This window comes from Panthera tigris, chromosome D3 (assembly GCF_018350195.1).
Source record: "Panthera tigris isolate Pti1 chromosome D3, P.tigris_Pti1_mat1.1, whole genome shotgun sequence".
Taxonomy (NCBI): domain Eukaryota; kingdom Metazoa; phylum Chordata; class Mammalia; order Carnivora; family Felidae; genus Panthera; species Panthera tigris.
This window is the reverse complement of record NC_056671.1, coordinates 17,766,296-17,792,073: the sequence shown is the minus strand read 5'-3', so window position 1 is coordinate 17,792,073 and position 25,778 is coordinate 17,766,296. Positions and strand designations below refer to the sequence as shown.

The window sequence follows — 25,778 nt, the reverse complement described above, 5'->3', positions numbered from 1 at the left end:
AGATGATGTTTTTGGAACTCTGCCAGCCGCACCAATTAATAATAATAATAGCAACAGAAACAACAATCATTGCATGAACCCATTCCAGGTATCGTGCTAAGCACTTTGTCTGGATTCTCTCACTTAACCCTCTCGGCAACCTTTACGAGGTGGGATCTATCGTTATCCCCATTTTGTGGATGAGGAAATGGAGGCACAGAGAGGTCAAGTAATTACTCAGGGTCCCACAACCAGGATAATCAATGACAGAGCCAGGATTTGAAGCTAGCCCTCTGGCTCCAGAGCCCTAAGCTTAAAGACTCCACACCCCGCTGAGATATGTGGCTGGGACCCCGTGTTCTGTTCCACCCTAATCTGCCACGCCTGTCCCCACAGTGGCTGCCAGAGAGCGCAAGGTATGACGTGCTGTCCGGGAATCAGGAGAAGGCCATCGCCACCTTAAAGAGGATAGCGACAGAAAACGGAGCCCCCATGCCGCTGGGGAAACTCATCATCTCCAGACAGGTCGGTGCCTGGCCCGCTGTCTGTGGCGTGTGTGTGTGTCCGTGCGCCTGTGCGGGAGTGTGTGCGTGGGTGGGGCGTGCTCTCCACGGAGGTGGCAAATTCTGAGACCAGCAAAAAGCGCACAAGCAGACTAATTCCCCAAAAGCCAATTTTCCTGAATTAACTTGCCAGTGTATCTTTTTTACCAAAAAATGTTTCAAGGATCTTTTTGAGTATATGTAGCAAATAGGAGTATATTTTTCCTGTGTATGTATTAACACATTTATTTCCTCGATATATGCTCTCTATAAATACGTTAATGAATCTATTTCTAAATATATTAACCTATTCCAAAATATAGTCAATAAATACAAACATTCTCAAATACATTCAATAAACCTATTTAATGGGTGTTGTCTTTTCATTCAAGAATATACTAAAAAATATATTTTTATTCATGAGGACGATTCACAGGGAGACTAAGCCACCTAAAACCCATAATCTTTTTTTTAAACATTTAGCATGGTTAAATAAGCAAGCGTTTCTCAAACTGCTAAGAAAAATGTTTTCGTTAAATATACCTAAGAAGAATATTATCACAGTCCTAGAATATACTCTTTTAAAAAAATTTTTTTAACATTTATTTATTATTGCGAGACAGAGACAGAGCGTGAGCATGGGAGGGGCAGAGAGAGAGGAGGAGACACAGAATCCAACCAGGCTCCAGGCTCTGAGCTGTCAGCACAGAGCCCGACGAGGGGCTTGAACTCACCAACTGCGAGATCATGACCTGAGTCTAAGTCAGACGCCCAACCAACTGAGCCACCCAGGCACCCCCTAGAATATACTCTTAAAAAGAACATTGTAGGGGTGCCTGGGTGGCTCTTGGTTTCAGCTCAGGTCATGATCTCACAGTTTGTGGGTTCAAGCCCCGTGTTGGGCTCTGTGCTGACAGCACAGAGCCTGCTTGGGATTCTCTCTCTCCTTCTGTCCCTCCTTTATGCTCTCTCTCTCTCTATTGCTCATAAAAATAAATAAACTTAAAAAGAACGTTGTAGAGCAAAGATTCGATAAATTAGCAAATTATATGAAATTGGCAAATGGGTCATTTAACTAATCAACCTTTGACACATTGGCTTCTGGTGAATTGATTTTCAGTACATTGATTTTTGTGATCTTGACCTAGAGCTGGCTTGGGAGGGCATTAAATGGTTGGATGCCCCTTGGATTGACTGTCTGCTCCCTGGGTCCATGGCACTGCCCGAGAATCCCTGGGGGTACCAAGCCCAAGGAATCTGCTTCCCGCTACAGGGATTGCAGAATGTTTCCATCCTTGGGAACCAAGCCTGTAGACCTTGCTGGGTCCTGGCTGGAGGGCCTCACTGGGCCGGGAGACTTTGTGCCGTGGGATCGGGTCCTGGGTTCCCGGAATCTGAGCATGTAGCCCACCAGGAGCTTCCCTCCCTGCTGTGGGTGCCCACGGTCTTAGGCTGCCGGCTGGGGCCCATACTTCTCGAGGGGAGGAGAGCAAATTGCACGTTCTTGTCTTGAAACAGGAAGACCGAGGCAGAATGAGGGACCTTTTCACACCCCATTTTAGGTGGACGACCTTGTTGCTGTGGTTTATATGGTAAGAGCTGTTTCTTGACACCTTGATCCCCTTCATTCATGCCCCGTTTTGCTTTCTGGTTTTTTTTTTTATTTTCATTTATTTATTTTTGGGACAGTGCGAGAGACAGAGTGTAAGCAGTGAGGGGCAGGCAGAGGGAGACACAGAATCTGAAGCAGGCTCCAGGCTCTGAGCTGTCAGCCCAGAGCCCGATGCGGGGCTCGAACTCCCGAACCGTGAGATCATGACCTGAGCCGAAGTCGGACGCTTAACCGACTGAGCCACCCAGGCGCCCCTTTGCTTTCTGTTTTTACGTGATGCACAGATAGCTCTTTGATCTTGGGCAGCAGTTGCACAATAAAGCGGTTTGGGTATGACTTTCCTGATTTCTGCCTTATTCAGGCATCACCCATGCTATTCTTTTCTTCGTCGTTTTCTTTAATTGGACTCACTTTTTACTCAAATAAATGTCCTTTTTAACTACGTTTTTCATTTTAATTCCAACACAGTTAACATGCAATGTTATGTTAGTTTCGGGTGTAGAATACAGTGATTCAACAATTGTATGCATTACTCAGTGCTCATCATGATAAGTGCACTCTTAATCCCCATCACCTATCTCACCCATCCCCCCAGCATCCTCCCCTCTGGTAAGTTCTCTATGCTTAAGAGTCTGTTTCTTGATTTGTTTCTCTGTCTCTTTCTTTTCCCTTTGCTCATTTGTGTTGTTTCTTAAATTCCACATATGGATGAAATCACGTGGTATTTGCCCTCTGACTGAGATACTACGCTTAGCATTATACTCTCTCGTTCCATCCATGTCATTGCAAATGGCAAGATTTCATTCCTTTTTATGGCTGAGTGATATTCCATTGTATATATAGACCACATCTTCTTGATCCATTCATCTATTGATGGACACTTGGGCTTCTTCCATAATTTGGCTATTATAAATAATACTGTAGGGACGCCTGGGTGGCTCAGTCAGCTAAGCATCCGACTTCGGCTCAGGGCATGATCTCACGGTCCACGAGTTCAAGTCCTGCATTGGGCTCTGTGCTGCTGACAGCTCAGAGCCTGGAGCCTGCTTCAGATTCTGTGTGTCCCCGCCCCCCCCCCACCCCTCCTCCGCTCATGCTCTATCTTGCTCTGTCTCTCAAAAATAAATAAATGTGAGGGGCGCCTGGGTGGCGCAGTCGGTTAAGCGTCCGACTTCAGCCAGGTCACGATCTCGCGGTCCGTGAGTTCGAGCCCCGCGTCAGGCTCTGGGCTGATGGCTCGGAGCCTGGAGCCTGTTTCCGATTCTGTGTCTCCCTCTCTCTCTGCCCCTCCCCCGTTCATGCTCTGTCTCTCTCTGTCCCAAAAATAAAAATAAAAAACGTTGAAAAAAAAAATTTAAAAAAAATAAATAAATAAATGTGAAAAATAAAAATAAAAAAACAATAAATAATGCTGTAATAAACATGGGGGGGGCGTATATCCTTTCGAATTAGTGTTTTTGTATTCTTTGGGTAAATGCCCAATAGTGCCATAACTGGACCATAGGGTATTTCTATTTTTAATGTTTTGGGGAAACTCCATACCGTTTTCCAGAGTGGCTGCACCAGTTTGCATCCCCACCAACAGTGCACAAGTGTTCAGATAAATGTCTTTTAAAACATGAAAAAAAAAACAAAAACAGCAGGCCATAGAGAGAAGGCCCTCCTCAAGAGAAATATAGTAAAAAGCAGCTAGATTGATGATTTGCCAAAGCTCTGAGTTACTGTACTTAATAGAGAGAGAGGCAGATGTTGAGGACTCATTAGCAAGTAAGTGAGACTAGGAAGCCATCAAAATACAGTTGACCTTCAGCAGTGCAGAGTGGGGGTTAAAGGCACAGACCCCGAGTAGTTGAAAATCTTTTGATCCCCCCCAAACTTCACTAATAGCCTCCTGTTAACCAGAAGCCTTACTGATAACATTAACCAGAAGCCTTACTGATGAACACATATTTTGTCTGTTATATGTATTATGTACTGTATTCTTAAAGTAAGCTAGAGAAAAAGTGTTATTAAAATCATCTTCAAGAGAAAATGTACTTGCAGTATTTATTGAAAAAAAAATCTCCTTATAAGTGGCCCCTGCAGTTCAAACCTGTGTTGTCCAAGGGTCAACTGTAATTGAAAGGAAAATGATAATGCCTGCTCCCTTACTCCTCTTTTCGGGCCATACTGCCTTCGGTGTACCACCAGTGGCATGGGACCCCTGTTTGGGGAACCACTGATTTGGTCAACACGTGCAGCCTTAGAACTCTCAGTCCTGATCCTGGTGTATTTTCCTTAAAACGCGGCCATTCGCGATGGCTGGATGTGGGCAGGGTGGAAGGGAGGGATTTGTGCAGAGTAATTACCTGAAAATCCACAACCAGTCAAATCTCAGCTATTCTTTGAACTCTCTATGAAATCATGTATGCAGCACGAATAGTGTGCAGAAGGGGCGTGGCTAACACTTTTCGGAGTTGTGGTGTAACCACTTATCCCTTTCCCTATGCACCTTTGAGGAGAGGTGCTAATTAGCAGGGGATCGTCCTGAAAAGTGGTCAATTGCAGGCAAGTGGAGAGGAAGGCCTTGATAATAAACAGAACTGGGCTCCAATTCTGCCCATGCATTCCTGAGAGCTGAACCAAGCATTTATTAAACACCTGCTGTATGCTCAATACAAGTGCTCAGTCTGCAGGATTTTTGAAAAGGGAGAGGAGGTGGTTGACCTAGTTAAGGGTGTCTGTCTTGTGACAGACTGTCTGACAGTCTGTCTTGTGCATGTGACTCATTTGGGCCGACACTACCCAAATACCGAAGCAATTAATTAGAGACTATTTCTTGCACCCAATAGAAATCACTAAATTTGCTAGCACATATTGTAACTCAAGGAAATGTATCACCGTGGACTAATTATGACAGTTCCCACATAACTGTACTACAGGATGAGAATGTTCTGGTCCTACAGACTTGAGTGTTATGGTTCCTGGGACCATCGGGAATTCATTAACTGGGTCATTCTAATCTGAAATTTTAGGGCAGTCTGCTGACTCCACACTTGTATGGGGTACACAGCAGGTGTTTAATAAATGCTTGGTGAGTTGATTCAACTCTTAAGAGTTCAAGGGTAGAGCTGGAGCCCAGTTCTCTGTATTATCAAAGTGTTTCCCTCCTCTTCCCTCTCCACATCGACCAACTTGGCCCAGAAGCCCTGACGGATGTCAGCCATGACTGTTTTCTTCCAAATCTTGGTTCCCCAAACTTTTATTTCCTATTGCCAATTGTGAAAAACAGCCTGGTGTTCTCTGTGATGTAATACAGTTGTTGGTCTTTCAAAGGACACAGGATCACATACCTTTAACATAACCGCTATGCTTTGTACCTGCCGTTTTCCTGCTCAAGGGCCCCAGGAACCGCCCCCCCCCCAAAGCCCCAGTGTCACCCACGTCCAAAGACTGGTCCTCGCTGCTATAGACGCAAGTCCTTCCTGAGGGGTTGGGGAAAGGGGATCTTGCATTTCTCCCATCATTTCTTTACCTTTTTTTGCTTCCTTTCTGGCAGGTTTTCCAATGCGTTTTCTTACTATGGATTAGTTCTGCTCACCACTGAGCTCTTTCAGGCAGGAGATGTCTGCAGCAGTGAGTATCAAACTCCCTTTACCAGCTAACCACTCCTACCCCCACCATACACAGTCACACACACATCCCCGCCCCTCGTTCAGCCCTTCCTGAGCCCGGCCACGCACAAACGCCAGTGACTTTGTCCCACAGACTCCAGGGAGAAAGTTCCTTCCAAATCTGAGCACAAAAGACCTGGGCTGCGGTCTCCGAGATTAGAAACCCGAACAACCTTGTCACGATAGAAGGGACATTATAGCAGAGTCACCGCTTATGTCACGCAAAGGGCTCGATGAAGTACGACACTGAGTTTGATGGCTGTGACCCTGTGCGGTAATTCTCACGTGCGTGTGAAGTCGGAGGACCGGGTAGGATCTCAACCCTGGCCACACAACGGAATCACCTGGGGCCAGTTAAACGATGCCCGGGTCGATTCACTCAGCGTCTCCGGACCCGGGCGTTAGTGGCTTTTAAAAGCTCCCCCCGGCGATTCTCTTGTGCAGCCGGAGGTGGGAGCCACCGGACAAAAGGAACAGGCAGAAAGCAAAGACTATATGCACATGTCTGGGATTTCAAACAATTCTATCTTTAAAAATAGGTTCCTAGCATTGAGCCCAGGGTGGAGGATAAAGGGATCAGGTTCTCACTTGTCTGTAGGATTTACCTGGTTATCTTTTTCATAGTAAGCCTCTATAAGCTTAGTTAATAGTTTGGTTTATTGGTGTAAGTGAGGATTTAATGAGTTGGTGGCTCAGTCGCAGGTTTGGGATTTGGTTATTGACTACAGATCACATGCCCCCAACAGTGGACCCGCTTAAGCAAAACAGAGGAGGATCCAGGGGAATGTTACAAAGCAGGGGTTGGCAAACTTTTTGCAGAAAGGGCCAGCTAGTCAATATTTTAGGCTTTGTGGGCCATACAAAGAAGGAAAAAAGCTGTGGCCAATTGGTTAACGAACAAGCATTGCTCGTGTTCCGATAAAACCTTATTCATGAATGTGAATTTGGGGCATCCAGAAGGCTCAGCCAGTGGAGCATCCGACTCTTGATTTCGGCTCAGGTCGTGAGCCCAGGGTCATGGCATTGAGCCCTGCATCGGGCTCCTTGCTGAGCATGGAGCCTGCTTGGGATTCTCTCTCCTTCTGTCCCTTTCCTCCCACTCACGTGCTCTCGTTCTCTCTCTTTCCCTAAAATAAAAAAAAGTTTAATGAGTACGAATTTGGACTTCATATCATTTTGATGTCATGAAGTGTTATTCGTCTTTGGATTTTTAAAAATCACTTAAAAATGCAGGGGCACCTGCGTGGCTCAGTCGGTTAAGCGTCCAACTCTTGGTTTCTACTCAGGTCATGATCTTGTGGTTTTGTGAGTTCAGGCCCCGCATCCAGCTCTGCACTGGCTGCAAGGAGCCTGCTTGGGATTCTCGCTCCCTGCCCCACCCCCGCTCTTGCTGTCTCTGTCTCTTTCAAAATAAATAAATAAACTTAACAAAAAAATTTTTTAATGTAAAAACCATTCTTAGCACGCAGGCCAGGCAGAAACAAACTGGAGACCAGATTTGGCGTCAGGTGATAGTTTGCCAGCTCCTGTTAAAAGCTGTCTCTTGGGATGCCTGGGTGGCTCTGTCGGTTAAGCATCCAACTTCGGGTCAGGTCATGATCTCATGGCTTGTGATCTCACGACTCATGAGTTCAAGTCCCACATCGGGCTCCGTGCTGACAGCTCGGAGCCTGGAGCCTGCTTCAGATTCTGTATCTCCCTCTCTCTCTCTGCCCCTCCCCCACTCGTGCTCTCTCTGTCTCTCAAAAATAAATAAACATTAAAAAAAAGAAAGCCCTTTCTTCTACCTGGGCAGGAGAAGTGATACCGTGGAACAAGCCCACAGCTGGAAATCAGGGAGCCTGGGTTCCAGCACTAAGTAGCTGTGTGATCTTGGACAAGTCATTTATTCAATATTTTCTATAAGCCAGGTACTGATCTAGGTGTTAGGGTACATCAGTGACCACAAAAGACAAATATCCCTACCCTGTGAGCTCATGTTTTGGTGGGGAGAGAGAAAGAGAGAGAATAGCTTAATAAGTGAGGCAATGACATAGTGTGTTAGAAGGTGATGGCTTGAAGAAAAAAAATTTTAAGAAAAGGTAAAATCATGCCTCTCATACAAATATATAATGACCGCATGTCAGAGATTTTAACTCATCGGTTAATGAATGAATTAGTTAAGAACTGTGAAAAGTCTGAGGATTTACCTATTTTGCAGCTAACAGGTTAGGCGTGCACAGCTTCCACAGATGCCTGCAAAAGACACAACACTCCTGGATCAGAGACAAAGGACTTTGCTACTCACAGTAATAGCAGTAGCTGGAGTATCAGCATTTCTTACACCAGTGAGGAGCTCCCACTCCCACAGGGTGATGTGAAGAGAGGAGGTCACACCAGCAAGAGCAGTGGGTTATGTTACAAGAGAGGATCTCTGAGCTTAGGGCACCCAGCTCTCTTACACTGGATGCTAAGCCTGCCTGCTCTTGCCCTGTGGGGAGACACTAGACCGTTGAAGGCCATAAGCAAACCTGTTCCTTACTCCAAAGGTAGACGCTCCCTGTCAAGGCTGTTGGTTAAACCAAGGTCCTTGAAAAGACAGTCCAGAGCAAAGAAAGTCAGTGCCTCTGCTTATAAACCATACAGAGATGTGAGCATCCATGGAGAATTGTCTACTAACACCGGAGGTCTGCTAACACCCCAAGAGGTTACAACTGGTTCAAAGGAGAGTTCAAAAGATACATGTATATAGGCAATCAGAAATGCAGAAATGGCTTTACAGTTAGAGGCACAACTTGTCAGTATGCATAAGGCAGTGATCAATTGCATCACCAGACACAATTTGCATTTCGATGAACTAGAAGCATTTGCATCAATACCAATATTCTATAATGTGCATAGCTCAAAGATAACGAAAAGCAGGACGACCTATAAGGGTACGCTAGACAAAACATTTTGCCCATTTCAAAATCTTTCACGCTGTTTGTTAACAAATGTATAGGAAAAGGAGACAGTCAAGCAGGGCAAGGGAGGTCAGGAGGGCGGGGCAGAGCAAGGGGCACTGGGTATGTTGAAGTTTTAAATGGGGGTGCTCAGGGTGACCTTCATGAGATGAGATTTAAAAAGATATAAAGGATGTGAGGAAATTAGTCATGGGATCTATAAAGAGCATCCCGGAAGAGGCAACAGCCAGTGCAAAGGTCCTGACGCAGGAGTATTGAAGGAAGAGCAAGGATACCAGTGTGGCTCGAGTACAGTGAGCAGAGCAAGGGAGAGAGAGAAGGTGAGATCAAGGAAGTCATGAGGGCCAGGTAATATTGGTGGGGATCATCGAGGCCACCCTGGAGTCTGTCTGCCACAAACGCACCTAGTGTGAGCCATTTCTGGGCTAAGCGCCCTCATATGCACAGCCTGCTTTCATTCTCCCCCCCCCCCCCCCACCTTGCCCAGTGGTTTCATTAGCTCCAGTTGTGTGAAGAAACTGAGGCTCAGAGAGATAAAGCGCTGCTGGTTGGGATTCGAACCTGAGTCTGTCGGACCCCGGAGCCTGGGCTCTTTCCACGGTGTCCCGGCTGAATCGTACCCAGGGAAGGAGGTGTGGGGGCAGGAGGGCGTGATTCAAGTTTCCGAGAATGGCTCTTCTTTCTCCTGTCTCCCACCTTCCAGTCTCTAGCCAGAAGAAGGCGGTAGAAGCAAAATGCAGCCTGGCCTGTGAGTACCTGAGTGAGGAGGATTACATGGACCTGCTGTGGACCACGCTCTCCGAGTTTCCAGGTGAGGGAGCTGTGGGCGGTGGGGGCGGGGGCAGGGGGCCGCTGTGGATCTGGTGGCTCCCCCTGGTGCTGCTGCCTGGGAGAAAAATCCCCTTTCTAGGGGAGCTGGAGATTAGTTTTTCAACCCTTAGCTGCAAGTTGTCAAGAACTGTAAAGGCTGCTCTCACTGAAGGCTAACAAATGAAGCCGCCCGTGTCACGCTCCCTGGCAGAAGACATGAGACTCCTGGGTCAGAGACAAAAGACTGTTACCCATGGCACAGTGAACAACATGAACAGCGTACTAGTGCCAGCTCCCCTTGCTCTCAAGTCCCACAGGGATGATGAGGGAGGGTCCAAGTGGATGCTACGCACGCAATGGAGTAATGGGTGTAGCTGCTGTGCTCTGACTCTCGTCCTTTGATGAGAACCCGCTCACTCAAGTGTGCACAAAAGCTGATAATGGATGATGGTTGCTACTTAAGGAATTACCTGAGCATTCCCTACCATGTCGTGAGTGATCTACTAGTCCCTATATTCTTGACTCTGTGTTCCACAGTTTTCCTTGGCTTCCCAACATCTTCCTCAGTCCCTTTTTCACTTTGCTTACCTAAGGAGTCCCAAGCTTAGGGAACCCAAATCTTTTATAATGGGCTGCCAGAAACTTGTCCAGCTTTTGATCTAGAGAGATGCGTCATCTTTATGGACAGTAAAACAGGCTTGCTCTTTGCTCTGGAAGGAGACGGTATCTCTATCTTCGCAAGGCTGTTGGCTATCCAAACAGAACAAAGGGCAGCCAGTACACAAAAATATAAGAGATCCATGGAGAATTGTCCCCCATCAGCACTCACACTGGAAGGACTAGTGGGGAGTCAAAAAATCCAAACCTGCACGTAAAGTGAAGGTAATTTATCTTTTTCCTTTAAAAAATGAGTAATTATTACAACAAGAGTGTCTGGTATTTATTGAATGCTTACTTTATGTATGTCAGGCTCTATGCTAAATGTTTTCTAGATACGTCTCATTTAGTCTTTTTTAAAATTTAGTTATTGAAATTCAAGTTAGTTAACATACAGTGTAGTATTGGCTTCAAGAGAACCCTTTGATTCATCACTTACATATGACACCCAGTGCTCAGCCCAACAAGTGCCCTCCTTAATGCCCTCACCCATTTAGCCCATCCTCCCACCTACCTCCCCTCCAGCAACCCTCAGTTTGTTCTCTGTATTTAAGAGTCTCTTATGGCTTTCTTCCCTCTCCGTTTTTATCTTATTTTTCCTTCCCTTCCCCTATGTTCATCTGTTTTATTTCTTAGATACCACAGCTGAGTGAAATCATACGATATATGTCTTTCTCTGACTTCTTTCGCTTAGCATAATACACTCTAGTTCCATCCATGTTGTTGCCAATGGCAAGATTTCATTCTTTTTGATTGCTGACTAATATTCCGGGGTGTGTGTGTGTGTGTGTGTGTGTGTGTGTGTGTGTGTGTGTGTACCTGTACAGGTATACACACACATACACACACACACACACACACACACACACACACACACCTCACATCTTCTTTATCCATTCCTCAGCTGATGGGCATTTAGGCTCTTTCCATAATTTGGCTATTGTTGATAGCACTGCTACAAACATTGGGGTGCATGTACGCCTTTGAATCAGCATTTTTGTATCCTGTGGATAAACACTTAGTAGTGCAATTATAGTAGGGTGGTTCTATTTTTAATTTTTTGAGGAACCTCCATACTGTTTTCCAGAGTGGCTGCACCAGCTTGCATACGCACCAACAGTGCCAAAGTGTTCCCCTGTCTCCACGTCCTCGGCAACATCTGTCGTTGCCTGAGTTGTTAATGTCAGCCATTCTGACAGGTGTGAGGTGGTATCTCATTGTGGTTTTGATTTGTGTTTCCCTGATGTTGAGTGACGTTGAGCATTCTTTCACGTGTCGGTTGGCCGTCTGGATGTCTTCCTTGGAGAAGTGTCTGTTCATGTCTTTTGCCCATTTCTTCCCTGGATTATTTGTCTTTTGGGTGTTGAGTTCGATAAGTTCTTTGTAGATTTTGGATACTAACCCTTTATCTGATAATGTCATCTAGTCTTATGAAGTAGCACAGTTATTCCCATTTTACACCTGAAGAAACTGAGGCTCAGAGAGGTGTAGCAAAAACTGTCCCTGGCAACTTGCAGCTGCCAATATCTGCATCTCTGTGCCTGAGGGCTATCTCAGGAGGAATGGAAAGCTTCAGTATCTAAAAGCAAACAAATAAGGTGGCTGGAAGTGTCAGGGAGTTAACACCTGGGAGCTGCTTTCAAATGGTAATTGCAGGAGTTGGTGGTGTATAAATACCCCAGCTTCCTCGCCCATCAGGCAGGAGAATTCTAAAAAGGATATTCCATACTGGCTCCCAGAGCCCCCCAGTGGAATTCGGTAGAAATGACCCACAGTGGTAACTTGGCTTGACATGCACTCTTGCCTTCCCTTCCGCATCTTACTTTCCCACCCTCCTATTGGTTCTTCTTTGGGTTGCCTCTCAACTAAACACTTGTACCTGGGCCCTTGTCCCAGGATCTGCTTCTAGGAAAACCCAGCTAAGACGCTAAGTGTCCCACACCCGGCAGGGCTAAGCGCTGTGGTCCCACCCCAGAGCCCACAGTCTTCACTCATTACTACGCCATCCATCTATCTTCCAAAAGCCTTCCCGCAAATAGCTCACAGTAAGAGTAGGGACTCAGAGTTAGACACCACGTTGCCAATAACCGTTTCCATGACTTCATGCACTCACCATGATTTTTCATGATTTCCATGGTATTGCCTTTCTGAAACTCAGAACAAATTCTTACTTATTACATTTACGATTTGTTGTTTCTGTTCACTGGCGTATCCCAAGCTCCTAGCGCAACAGTTCCTAACACAAAGATAGACGCTTAATTTTTTAATGAATAAGTGTGGGAAGTGGGGCTATTGCGAGCATTTATTTTGGGGGGTTGTTTTGATGATGAAGCAAGATAACAGCTGTAAAAGTGCTGAGCCCACATTTAACAGTTATTATTAATAATAAGCACCACGCTGTACTGTCTCTACTGAGGTTAGGGAATCTTATTTTTATTTAGTCCCATTTTGCAGGTGAAGTAACTGAGGCCCTGAGAACGCAAGGGGCTAACGTTCACTCACATGGTCATTGGCAGGGTTCAATGCCTCCAGGGCTGTTGGACTGAGGGCCTCAGTTCCCCACTGGCTGTTGGCCAGAGGCCACTTTTTGCTCCTCGCCAGGTAGCCTTCTCCATGAAGACCAGCACCTAAGAAGAGTCAGGGGGCGAGAGAATGCCAGCAGAACAGAAGCTGCAGTCTTTTATAACCTCATCTCAGAAGTGACATCCCAATGCTTTTCTATATTCTAGTCATTGGAAGCGACTCGCTGGGTCCGGCACACTCTCAAGGGTAGCGATTATACGGGGTGTGAATACCAGGGGGTGTTGGGAGCCATATTGGAAGCTGCCTGCCATGGTGCCCTGCTGTCTTCCAGGTGTCCTTGTGACTCTGTGGATTATTGACCGCCTGGGCCGCAAGAAGACCATGGCCCTGTGCTTCGTCATCTTCTCCCTGTGCAGCCTCCTGCTGTTTATCTGTGTCGGAAGGTGGGTCGTGAAACCCCCTCTCTCTGGCCAGCAGGCACACTTCTCAGGGCATGGTCAGTGGCTCTCTGGGTCTGTAAGCTGTGGACTGTACTCCTGGTGGTCATCTGCGAGATCCCTCCCCAGCCCCTCTCTAGGACTCTTGACTCTTGACCACAGGATCGGGTTCATATTTGCGCCTCTGATGGGGTTAAGGGTGGGAGGGCACTTTGGTTCAGGTTTCGCCCCAACACTGTCACTTTTAGACTTTTGACATTGTCCACCAGTGAGATCACGCATACAGCTCTTTATGTATGGGTTAAAAGCATTCCTTTGTTCAGTGGAAATACTTCAAGGTCCTGGTTTATAATCCCCTTTTGGCGTTTCTCCATTTTTCCATCAAGAGCCTCAAAATATGGAAGTGGCTTGTGCCTCTCTTGCTCTCGGAGAGGCCCCAGACCATACCTGATGAATTTGTGGAAGGCCTGGAGAGGAAGCTTAGACCCTGACATGGGGGTGTTCTTAGACATTTATGGGAACAATGGAACAGACGGTCAGGGGTCAGGATTATCCTAAAAATACTGAACAGAAGTTTACTTTCACTGGCTCAGCTGGCACCTGACTCAATTCCTGCCCCTACAAGGTTCCATCTGGATTTTCAAGTGGTTTTATATCACTTCTCTCTGACCTTGCCCCCAACCTGGACTCCACAGATGTTTGCAGCTCTTACCCTGGACTTTGGAGAAAGACAAAATTTATAAAGGCAGGCCTTCAGAGATGGCACTGGGATTGTGTGCCTGTGTGGATTGGGTGAGGGTGGGCTTTGCCCATTTCTAGGGTATAAATTCTGCCTGGGCAGATAGGACTTTGCTGAAACAAGTCAACAGAAGAAAGTACCTGCTCATCAACTTTTTTATTTCTCTCCCTAGAAATATGCTCACTCTGTTACTCTTCATTGCAAGAGCGTTTATTTCTGGAGGCTTCCAGGCAGCCTATGTTTACACACCTGAGGTAGGAGAGGTGTCTGGGAGCAGCCGGGTCGGGGAGGGAAGGAGCTCTGCTTTCAGAAACATCCCGCCTGGGATCCTCAGCATGAGATTTATCCTTGGGCTTGGGTCTGTCTGGGTGGGAACAGTGAAGCTCTTCATTATTTCAGGCTATCTTCCCGTCTTTTTTTTTTTTTTTTCCTTTTTGCTTATGAAAGCTAATGTTCAAGGTAAAAGTTCTGAATGGTAGTGAACGGTATAAAACCAAAAGTTAAAGGGCCCCACATTCCCCCTTCCTAGACACAACCTTTTTGAATAGTTCAGTTTTTTTTAAAATTTTTTTTAACGTTTATTTATTTTTGAGACAGAGAGAGACAAAGCATGAACGGGGGAAGGGCAGAGAGAGAGGGAGACACAGAATCGGAAGCAGGCTCCAGGCTCTGAGCCATCAGCCCAGAGCCCAACGCGGGGCTCGAACTCACGGACCGCGAGATCGTGACCTGAGCTGAAGTCGGACGCTCAACCGACTGAGCCACCCAGGCGCCCCTTGAATAGCTCAGTTTTTTTCAAAGCATACACTAATTTATGTTAGTGGGTGTACCAGATTGGGTAAGCGAGCAACTGGGAAGAGTTTTAATACAGAAGCTAATTACAGTGGTGAGGGACAAGGCTGAGGGAAACATGAACGTGACATAGCAGTGCCCCCGAGCTTGCAGTGGGGCGAAGGTGGCTGGGGACTCTGCCGCCACCCAGAGTCGGTGGGATGTTGAGAGGGGAGTGTTCCAGGGTCCCAGGAGAGAGCTGCGTGGAGAGAAGTTGTGACCTTCAGCTGAGGGACGCACGGGACTGAGGCAGCCTGGAGGGGAAGATCAGGAGAATAAATACCCCGACCTCTCTCTTCTACCCCCTTCCATCTCCCGCTGGGGTTGCCCATTGGCTGAGCCTAACCAGAAGCCAGAAGGCCAGGGAACCCTTGGTGGTCCACATCGGCCAGCCCCAGGGCAGAGAATGAGGTGGGGAAATTCGGAGGGAAAGATGAAAGACTATGAGCCCAGGACATAGGAATCTACTTTGTTCTTTTTAACAGTTACTAATCTTTACTATATATTCAATATTTACTACGTATAGTATATCCTGTATACAATATACTAATATATACCACATATTACATACTATACTATATGGTGTATGTATAATATATATATATTTTTATACCTCCCTTTGCTGTATTGTGTAGTATATAACTATATATTATATACTGCATTTTTTATACTATAAATACTATATATATTATATACTATACAATATAGTATATATACTTATTTTTTATCCCTCCTTTTACTATACTGTGTAGTATATAACTATATATTACATACTCTTTTATTATACTATAAATACTATATATATTATATACTATGCTATATAGTATATATACATATATATTTTTTTAACATTTATTTTTGAGACAGAGAGAGACAGAGCATGAATGGGGGAGGGTCAGAGAGAGGGAGACACAGAATCTGAAACAGGCTCCAGGCTCTGAGCTGTCAGCACAGAGCCTGACGCGGGGCTTGAACTCACGGACCGCGAGATCATGACCTGAGCCGAAGTCGGCCGCTTAACTGACTGAGCCACCCAGGCGCCCCTATATATACATATTTTTATCCCTCCTTTTACTATACTGTGTATTATATAGCTATATATTATATACTGCATTTTATTATACTATAAATACTATGTAGATTATATATTATACTATATAGTATATATATATTTTTATACCTCCCTTTACTATACTGTGTCGTATATAACTATATTATATACTCTATTTTATTATACTATAAATACTATGTATATTATATACTATGCTATATAGTATGTATACTTTATATTATATACTATACTTTATTATACTATATGGTTTATACATGCATATATATTATATACTTTATAGTACAGACAAATCATAATTTTTTAAAGAGTTTATTTATTTATTTATTTAGAGAGAGAGAGAGAGTGGGGGGTGTCAGTGCAGAGCCTGATAAGGGGCTCGAGCTCACAAGCCATGCGATGATCATGGCCTGAGCTGAAGTCGGACGCTTAGCCGACTGAACCACCCAGGCACCCTGGACAAGTCATAAGTTGATAACAATTCTACAGATATTTGGCTTGTTTTCCAACTTTTCACTATCACAGACAGTGCTGAGGTAAACAGCTTTATATAGTCTTGGGCACACGTATCCTTCCTGTAGAATAAATGCCAAGATATGGAATTGTTGAGTGAAAGCCTATCAACGTTACAAACATTGAGATGAGTTGAAAAATCACTTCCTAAAATGTTGTACAAGTTTGCACTCCACACAACAGCGTCTCGGCGTGTCTCAGTTTCCCACACTCAGGGATTATGGGTTGTTTATTTTAGATCTATTGTATTTTATTTCATCTTATTTTTTCAAAGTTTAGTTAAGAGAGACTGAGACAGCGCGGGGGGGGTGGGGGGCAGGCAGAGAGAGAGGAGACAGAGAATCCAAAGCAGGTCTGAGCTGCAAGCGCTGGGCCCGATGCGGGGCTCGAACTCACGAAACCGTGAGATGGTGACCTGAGCCGAAATCACGAGTCAGGTGCTTAACCACCTGAATCACCCAGGTGCCCCTAGTTCATCTTACTTTAGATAGAAGCAAAGGGAGAAGGAGAATATTATATACCAGATACTGTGCCAGGGGAAAGAGGGTGTCTGGATTAGCCCTCATTCCCGCAGCACCCCGGAGCCCTCGCTCTGAGTCATCGTCCTCACCCTGCTCCAATCCTGCCTCCTCCAAGAAGCCCTCCCAGATCTCCCCCTCCCCTGACTTCCTCGTGCATTCAGTGTCTGTGCCCCTCTTCTAATACTATGTCTGTCGATCTCGTTTGAATGGTAAACTGTGGAACATCCGCCGGGGAATACAGTTACGGCAGTTAATGATGAGGTGGTTATGAGCAGTTAAGAACGAGGTAGGTATCTATATACGATGTCAAGAAGATTTCAAGACATAGCGCTGAATGGATAAAGCAAGCTGCAGAATGGTACGCTATGATACCGTTTACATTTTAAAAACGATGCTGTGTATTTTGTATACACATATTTTTTAACGCACCTGGGTGGATACATTCCACACCTTATTAATAGTTAGAACCTCTGGGGAGTATTACAACCTAGGAGAGGTTGTAGATCCAAGGACGGCCGGGTGATTTCATTTTTGACAAGGGGAATGTATTTATATGTTGCTTGTGTCGTTGGGTGAATTAAAATATCCTCTGTAGGGGTGCCTGGGTGGCTCAGTGGGTTAAGCGTCAGACTCTTGGTTTCAGCTCCGGTCGTGATCTCATGGTTTGTGAGTTCAAGCCCCCCGCATCAGGCTCTGTACCGATAGCTACAGAGCCTGCTTGGCTGTCTCTCTCTCTCTGCCCTTCCCCTGTGGACTCACTCTCTTTCTCTCTCTCTCTCTCTCTCTCAAAATAAATAAATAAACACTAAAAAATAGAAAAAAAAATATCACAGGTAAATGCATATGGTATACACTCAAAAACTTTGCTGAGCGAATAAATAAATGAACGAACGTAGATGTGTATACGGTCATAGAAAAACCTGGAAGGATATACGTTCAAACGTGACAACGGTTATCTCTGAGTTTTGGGATCATGCGTGAATTTCATTTTTCCCTTCACATTCTTCATTCTTCCCGAGCTTCTGCACAGAGCATTGGAGTTGTTAGAGGCACGCTAGCTGCTGTAACAAATAACTCCTCAAAGGGAATGTATTGACCCAACAGCAGTTCCTCACTAATGAAACAGTCCAACACGGTGTTCCAGGCTGGTGGGCAGCCTCCATTTCCACAGTGATTCAGGGACCCAAGTTCTTGGCATCTTGCAGCTTCATCCAGTAATGATGAACCAAGGGTGATTTTGCCCCCCAGCGGCCATTTGCCATCTGTCTGCAGATACGTTGGGTTGTTACAACTCAGGAGAGCCGTGCAGAAGGTTCTCCTGCATCTAGCGGGTAGGGGGCAGGGATGCTGCTAAACATCCGCCGATGCCCAGGACGGCCCCTCACCACAAAGAATGACCCACCCCCAAAGGGCCACAGTGCCAAGGTTGAAAACTCCTGCCCCAGGGCCTTGGAGTCCTCCTTCCAGCCAGCGGACTGGGGAAGGGAGTGGAGAAGACACTGCCTTGGTCTGGAAGATGCACAGTCACTTCTCACTTTGCCCGAGGGAGAGCTAGGCACGGGGCCACTCTGGGTACGAACTGAGAAACTGTGTAAGCATTTCAACCTCTGTCTCAGTGAAACGCCTTGAAAGGCTGGGGCCGGTGCCGCAGGGTGAACTAATGAAAAGAGGCGGGAGAACAGTATCTGGATGCAGAATGGGGAGTGGTTCCTGGCGGAGTCTTTGGAGGCCAGCCACCCTGGGCACCGAGGACCCCTAACTGGGTTCCCACCCACAGCTTGGCCTCTCGCCCTCCTTCTCCATTGAGCCTCCTATCCCCTTTGAGACAAGAACCCCCACCTGGTCTCCCACCCCTCGATGGGGTCACCAACACCCGAGTGATCCACGCTAGCTCCGGGCCCGCGGGCGTCAGTCCTATCACTCCTGAGCCAGAGTGGGGCCGGGGGGAGGATCCTGCGTTTTCTCAAGCCCGCATCCACGGCTGTGTTTCAGGTCTACCCCACGGCAACTCGAGCGCTCGGCCTGGGCACCTGCAGTGGCATGGCGAGAGTGGGTGCTCTCATTACTCCGTTCATTGCTCAGGTAGGTGTCCCCTCCAAATCCGGGGCTGGGGGGAGGTGGGGAGGGGCGCAAAAGCCAGAGCACAGAAAGCAGTTACACCACGTCCAGACGTCTGCAGAACCTTCCGTGCACATCATCTTCTTTTACCCTAACAGCCCATCCTATGAAAGGAACAGTGTTGCTTGCAAATGAGCAAACGGGCTCAGAAAGGCATGCGACTTGCTCAAGGTCACACGGCTGGGAAGCAGAGAAGCTGGGACTCAAACCCAAGTCTTTCCTACGCAGAAGACCCGGGGTGTGTGTGTGGGGGGGGGGGGGCACCATCTGATTGGGCCAAAAACAAATTGGATGAAAACAAGTAAGAGGAAAACAAACTGTTGAAGACAACATGATTTAGTGGGAAGCAGATGTCCCTGGCCATGGTTTCAGAGTTGGGATAATGAGGTGTTTTTGCAGAATTTTGCAGCCCCTTGTGTGTCTTGAAGCATTTCTATCCGTTTTTAGGGATCTTATTTTGAAGTCGTTTTGCTTTTTTTAATAGCCTTTATCGCCTTTTTTTTTTTTTTTTCCCCAAGGTACAAGTCTCATAACGTAAAACGAACCATTTTGAAGTGAACAGTGTTCAGGGGCGCCTGGCTGGCTCAGTGGGAAGAGCGTGCGACTCTTGAGCTCAGGGTCCTGAGTTCAAGCCCCACGTTGGGCGTAGAGAGTACTTAAAGAAATAAAGCCTAAAAAATTAAAGTGAACAAGTCAGTGACATTTAGCACATTCACAGTGCTGTGCAACCACCACCCCTATCTAGTTCCAAAACATTGTCATCAAATAAAAGTCCATACCCCCCCAGAAAAGTCCTATTCATTAGACAGGTACCCCCTTTTTCCCCCTCTTCCCTTGCCAACCCCAAGGTGCATTTTTTTAAGTTTATTTATTTGGAGAGAGAGAGAGAGTGCAAGAGCAAGGGAAGGCCAGAGAGAGAGAGAGAGAGAGAGAGAGAGAGAATCCCAAGCAGGCTTTGCACTGTCAGCACAGAGCCTGATACGGGGCTCGAACCCACGGACCGTGAGATCGTGAGCTGAGCCGAAGTCGGAGCCTAACCGACTGAGCCACCCAGGGGCTCCCAAGGTGCATTTTTTTTTTTTTAAAGGAAGCTCTACACCCAACACGGGGCTTGAACTCGTGACCCGAAGATTAAGAGTCGCGTGTTCTACCGACTGAGCCAGTCAGGTGCCCCTGTGCATTGTCTGTATGTACCTATTCTGGATTTTTCACGTAAATAGAATTCTGCCACGTGTTTCAGCCAAGTAACTCTGTTCTGGGCTGTTGTGTCTGGCCATTGTATGTCCCCACTACCTACTGTTGGTTGGGAGCTGGCCACGCGCCTGCAGGGGACCGAGTCGCCTTGGGGTTTCCTCTCACTGGGAGGGGGTTACTGCCCTTACCCCTCTGGCAGATGAGCAAATGAGGCTGGGCTCTGCTGTTAATCTAGAAAGTCAGCAGAGCGCCTGCTCTGAGAGAGAGTGTCGTTTCAAGGAATACAGACCTTAGAGCCTGATGGGGATAGAGCTCAAATCCCAGCCCCGTCCTGAGTATCTGTGAGAACTCGAGTATGCCACTTACTTACCCCTCTTTGAGGCTCAGTTTTTCCCCCTCTGCAAAATGGGGACACGTGCCTCTCTCTGTCATGAGGACTCCATGGGATCAGTGCAGAGAGCGCTTACAAGAGGGCCTGGAGTCATCAGTACCTCCCGCAGGGTCGGTGGCATCTGTGACTCAGGAGGGACGCCCTCACCGGCACGTGTCTCCCTCCCCCAGGTCATGCTGGAATCTTCCGTGTACCTGACGCTGGCGGTTTACAGTGGCTGCTGCCTCCTGGCCGCCCTGGCCTCCTGCTTTTTGCCCATCGAGACCAAAGGCCGCGGACTGCAGGAGTCCAGCCACCGGGAGTGGGGCCAGGAGATGGTCGGTCGAGGGGCGCACGGCACAGGCATCACCAGGTCGAACTCTGGCTCTCAGGAGTAGTGACCGATGCAGGGCTGAGCTGGTCTTTGGGGCTGTAGAAGGCAGGGAGCTGGTGGAACCCAGTTGGGGCACCGACCGTCACTGCCGACATCCAGAACTTACCCGGGGGGACAACCTGGACCAACAGGGTTTTGTGTCTTGACTCTGTTTGCTCATATTCATCGAGATCCACCTGGGGATGGGGAGGCATTTGCTCTGGGGGGTTCTCTGTGTGTGGGGGGGAGGTTTGCCAATAACCTGTGGGCCTGCATGGGAAAACTGCCACGTGAGGAGTGGCCGGTGTCCCCGAAGGCCAACCGGGCGCCACCCGGAGTCAGCCAGTCGCACCCTTGGTGAACAATAGCCAACAAATCTCTGTAGATACAGTCCAGGCCCAGAGCCCCGTTAAGACCTGCCACCCAGGGAGTCAACACCTGCCATCCACCAACAGTACCTGTTCAGTAGGTTCTCCTACACCCCCAGCCCCAGGCTTTCTTCTCTGAAACCGTGGGTGACCCAGATGTGGCTTGAACAGCTTTTTCCTGGGTCTGAGAGATGCTCTCTCAGAAGGGGCTCCTCGGTTTGCCTCCCCATGGCCTGCCTAGTGGACACTCTGGCAGATGGACATGCATTTGAACTTGAGCCACGTGTCCCCTCCTGGCCTCTCTGGGGCTGCTCTGGGCACATGACCAAGGGGACAGCTGGGCTTAACCCAGATGATACTCCCAGAAAGCTGTCGTCCTCTCCCGCCCCCAGGAATTGGGGACTGAGGCCAGAGGAGGTGAGGATAAAGCCCAAGGCCAAAGCAGGGGCCTCCCCTTCGGAAGCAACGAAGGCCATGCTGGGGGCTTCTTTTCTGACCCCTTCGTCGATCAGGCTGGTTGGTGACTCTTGGAGAAAGAAAACAGTTAACTCAGGTTTCCGTACTTTGGAGCTGGAGGGTGGGTACATGGCTAAATGGGCAGAAAATGAAGGGATGCTACATCACCCACTCACTCCCATTGGGATCAGGGAACCAGGAATCCTTCCTCCCTGGTTTCTTCCTTTCCGCTCTCAAGGGCTGGCTTGGTCTTTACATACAGGTAGCTCCTGGGGTCCCAGCCCTAGTTCTCTGCCACCAGTGGGGAGGAACGGGAGGGCCCAGACGTGTGACATGTGTACATTTTCAAAGGAAGAGAAGAGCACCCGGTTGGGTTTGGGGTTGGCCTCTGGAGGAAGGGCTGACCCCGTGTCTCAGCAGACAGCATCCGCCTCCAGGATTTGGTTTACATGAGCCCCTTCCCCATCATGAGGGCAGGGAAGCCAGAGGAGGAGGGAGGAAGCTGCTGGATCCCATCAAAGGCCAGAGAAGACTGACCTTCTGCGTGGAGATGCCTGCTTGAAGCAAACATTTTGAGGAAACCAAATGTGTATGTTCATCTCTTATTAAAACATGTTGGTGATGGACATCGTAAGGGTCCAAGTTTGTCCATGTGTCATGATGTCCTAGTGACAGTTCACCTTAAGGACCTTGCCAACTTAGTCCATCCAGGGTCATCGCAATGCTGTGGTACGATAATCTTTCCGATATGGTGGACAAGTTGCACAAGTTGGTGGCCAGTGTCATGACTTTGAGTCTGATGGAGACAACACTCTCTTTTGATGGTGTGGAGGTCACAGTGGGTGACTTTTGCAAGCTCAGGTCGTGGGTCAATGGCAAACAATCCCATGGGCCTGAAATACAGACTGCAGCCCCCTTGTCCCGGCAGCCAGAGAGGAGGTGGCTTGGCCACCTTGGATCTATCCCTCCCAGACACCCACATTTCCTTAAACCATGGGTGGCTATGCCTTTAATTATTTCTGATCTGCTGAGCTCTCCTGGGTAACGCAGAACTTTTGCTTGTTTTTTTCTTTCTTTTCCTTCTTTCCCTTCTTTTCTTTCTTTCCCTTCTTTCCCTCCCTCCCTCCCTGCTGTCCAGAGACTGCCAGATGTCCCCTTACACTCACCCTCAAATAACCTGGAGGAGTCAGGGGCCAGGGTGGGGAAAGAGTGCTTGGTGGGCAGGAGTATTTTCCGGGCGCTGGGGCAGTGAGGCTTGCAGTTGAGGGCTTTCTCTTCTTGAGAAGATGAAATCTTAAAACTCTTTGCCTTCTAAATTGCCTGCCCTTAAAAAAGAGCTGCACAGGAGCTGTCCAAGCTTCTGAAATATACAAGGCCTTTAGCTGAAGACATTTGTATCTAACTTGGGACTATCCCAAAGCTCCTGCTTACATTAATGGAAATGTCCTCCCTTTCTCTTGGTGTTAGGAAAGATTTCAGAAAATGGCAAGAGATGTTCAATGTAGCTAAGGCTTTGTAATTTCTTTCTTTCCCTTATTCCGAGTAGTCTTAGAACCCAGAAGTGAGATGTGTTGGCAATGACATAAGAGTATCTTAGGGATGGCCTTTGAAATGAATATAGATATTCATGGTTTTTGACTAGTGTAAGTTACAGAGAGCCTTGAAGGATAAGATCAAGAGTCTCCCTTGGTTGCTACTAGTAAACATCAAAGGTCTGGGATAACCTTGAGCTGCAAGCCGAAGTAAAGCCAGTCGACAGTAGCTTACCCGTTTGAGTATCAGTTCTTCATTTAATGACAAGCCCAGGGTCAGGTGGTTCTAAGGAAGACTCAGCAGCTCAAAGATGTTATCAAGGACCCCACCTCTTTTTGCTTCTCTTCTATGCCATCCTCTGCCATTTGGCCATTTGACCCTATGCGTGAAACCTTAAGATCACAAGATGGCTGCCAAGGTGCCAGGCATCACGTTTTTTTCAAAAGAGATAGAATGGGGAAGGAACAGTCACAGGAAGTTTTCTTTCTAAAAGGGCTGAGTCTAAAGAAGCATGTGTCTTCCTCCAGGGCTAGAGAAGGAAGGGCCTCCTTCCCATAGGATCGAGGGGTACACAGCTTCTTGAACACAAATTGGGGTTCTGTTAGCATGAAGAAGGAAGGATGGTGAGAGGGGGATGGTTGAGGGGAGCCTTGCCACGGAGTTCTCGGGGCCGTTTTCACTGCAAGGAATAGAAATCGTACCCAGCTTAATTCGAATGAAGAAACACAGCTTTATTGTAAGGCTGGGACCAGGAGTTAATTTCCTCCCGTGGCACCAGGGAACGTAAGTGAGTGGAACAGAGGTGTGCGGAGTCTACAGCAACATGCGTGTTAACTCTTGCGTTTGTCTCTTGTAACTGTATTATAGATCACGTCCTGGCATGTGGTCAGTGTGCGTGGAGTACCTACCATGCATCTGTCAGGCATGATACTCAATAGTGAGGATACAAAAAGGAATAAGACACGTCCTTACCTTCATGAACTCACGGCGCAGCGCGGGGAACAGGCACAAACAAGGTCATTGTGATACAGTGTGATGTGAACCCTACTGGAGGGATGCAGAGTGTAACAGGAGGCACACAGAATGCCAATCCTGAAGCCCCACGACATCCTGGAGCCCCTTCTCACTCTTCAAAGGTTCAGTGGTTTCAATCAGAGTTTAGTCACTGGGGGTACTTTGCTACATTCTGATTCTTTGACGTTTAAGCGTACAGACACGTCACGAATAATCATTCTCGATTAATCAAGAATACTCGGTGATGAACCACTGCAAATCCCCCTGCCCCCATCAATGCCAGAGAACAGAGTGCTTTGCAGATTCAGCAATAAGAAAACAAAAATTCCACTCACAATACCATCGAAAAGGATAAAACACTTAGGAATAAATTGCACAAAAGGAGTACAAGGCTTTTACAGACTGCAAAACGTTGCTTAAAGAAACCGAAGATCTGAAAAAATGGAGAAACGTTCCTTGTTCGTGGACTTAACAGTCGTCAAGTACGTAGGTACTCCCTAAATTGATCTATAAATACACAATCCCTATCAAAATCCCTGACTGGTTCTTCTTTTGCAGAAATTGGCAAGCTGGGTGTAGAATTCATATGAAACCGCAAAGGACTCAGAAGAGCCAAAAAAAAAAAAAAATCTTGAAAAAGATGAATAAATGTGGAAGACTCACACTTCCTAATTATAAAACTTCTTATAAAGCCTCAGTAATCAAGACAGTGGGCTACTATCATAAGGATACAGATACAGATCAATGGAGTCGAATTGAAGTTCCCCAAATTCACCCATATATTTATGATCACGATTGACTTTTTTTAAACGTTTCCTTCTTTATTTTTGAATGGGGGGAGGAGCAGAGGGAGAGAGAAGGAATCCCAAGCAGACTTCACACCGTTAGCGCAGAACCCGATGCGGGGCTTGATCCCATGGACTGAGCCCAAGTCAAGAGTCGGACGCTCAACCGAGTGAGCCACCCAGGCGCTGCTGTGGTCAATTGATTTTTGACAAAGGTACCAAGACAATTCAACGAGGAAAGCTAATACTCTCTAAATTCATCAATTCCTGGCCCGGGGTTCTCCTTTCTACCCCTTCCCAGCTGTTGACTGGGAATAACATGAATAACTTCTGCAAGAATTTAGCACTGACGCCCAGTTAGAATGCAATCAATTTTAGGTATAATAATAATGATTTATTCTTATTCTAGGATAGGAACTCTACCTTAGCTCTTGGATCCCTCACTCTGTTTAGCTCAGTGCCATCCCAAATCACGAAGACCCCACTGAGCATGGGAAGGAGAAGATGGTGATGGCATGGATGTAGACGCCATGGCACGGGCCAGTCAAGACCTCATCACAGCACTAAGGGGGCCACGGGTCCCAGATGCAGGAAGGCTTCCTCCAGGCTCTGGTCTCCTGCAAAAGCCCAGACAGATGCAAATTCTACCTCAGAGCCTGAGGCAGGTAATTAGGGACAGAGATGCTAAGGTGCCCTGTAGGTTCGTTAAAGGCTTTCAGAAACATCTGGAAGTCCATTT

General features: G+C 47.1%; 1 protein-coding gene across 1 annotated transcript in view; it reads left to right on the top strand.

The window, feature by feature from the left end:
• Window positions 1–21,050, top strand: part of LOC102964281 (SV2 related protein) — a 60,398-nt gene extending 39,348 nt beyond the window's left edge. The window contains exons 8-15 of the mRNA XM_007092329.3: window positions 376–504; window positions 2,040–2,113; window positions 5,672–5,748; window positions 9,432–9,539; window positions 13,050–13,161; window positions 14,067–14,148; window positions 18,821–18,910; window positions 20,702–21,050. Of these exons, the coding sequence (XP_007092391.3) occupies window positions 376–504; window positions 2,040–2,113; window positions 5,672–5,748; window positions 9,432–9,539; window positions 13,050–13,161; window positions 14,067–14,148; window positions 18,821–18,910; window positions 20,702–20,908 (879 nt within the window). The 3' untranslated portion in view covers window positions 20,909–21,050. The remainder of the gene's footprint in view (window positions 1–375; window positions 505–2,039; window positions 2,114–5,671; window positions 5,749–9,431; window positions 9,540–13,049; window positions 13,162–14,066; window positions 14,149–18,820; window positions 18,911–20,701) is intronic.
• The last annotated feature ends 4,728 nt before the right edge of the window (window positions 21,051–25,778 follow it).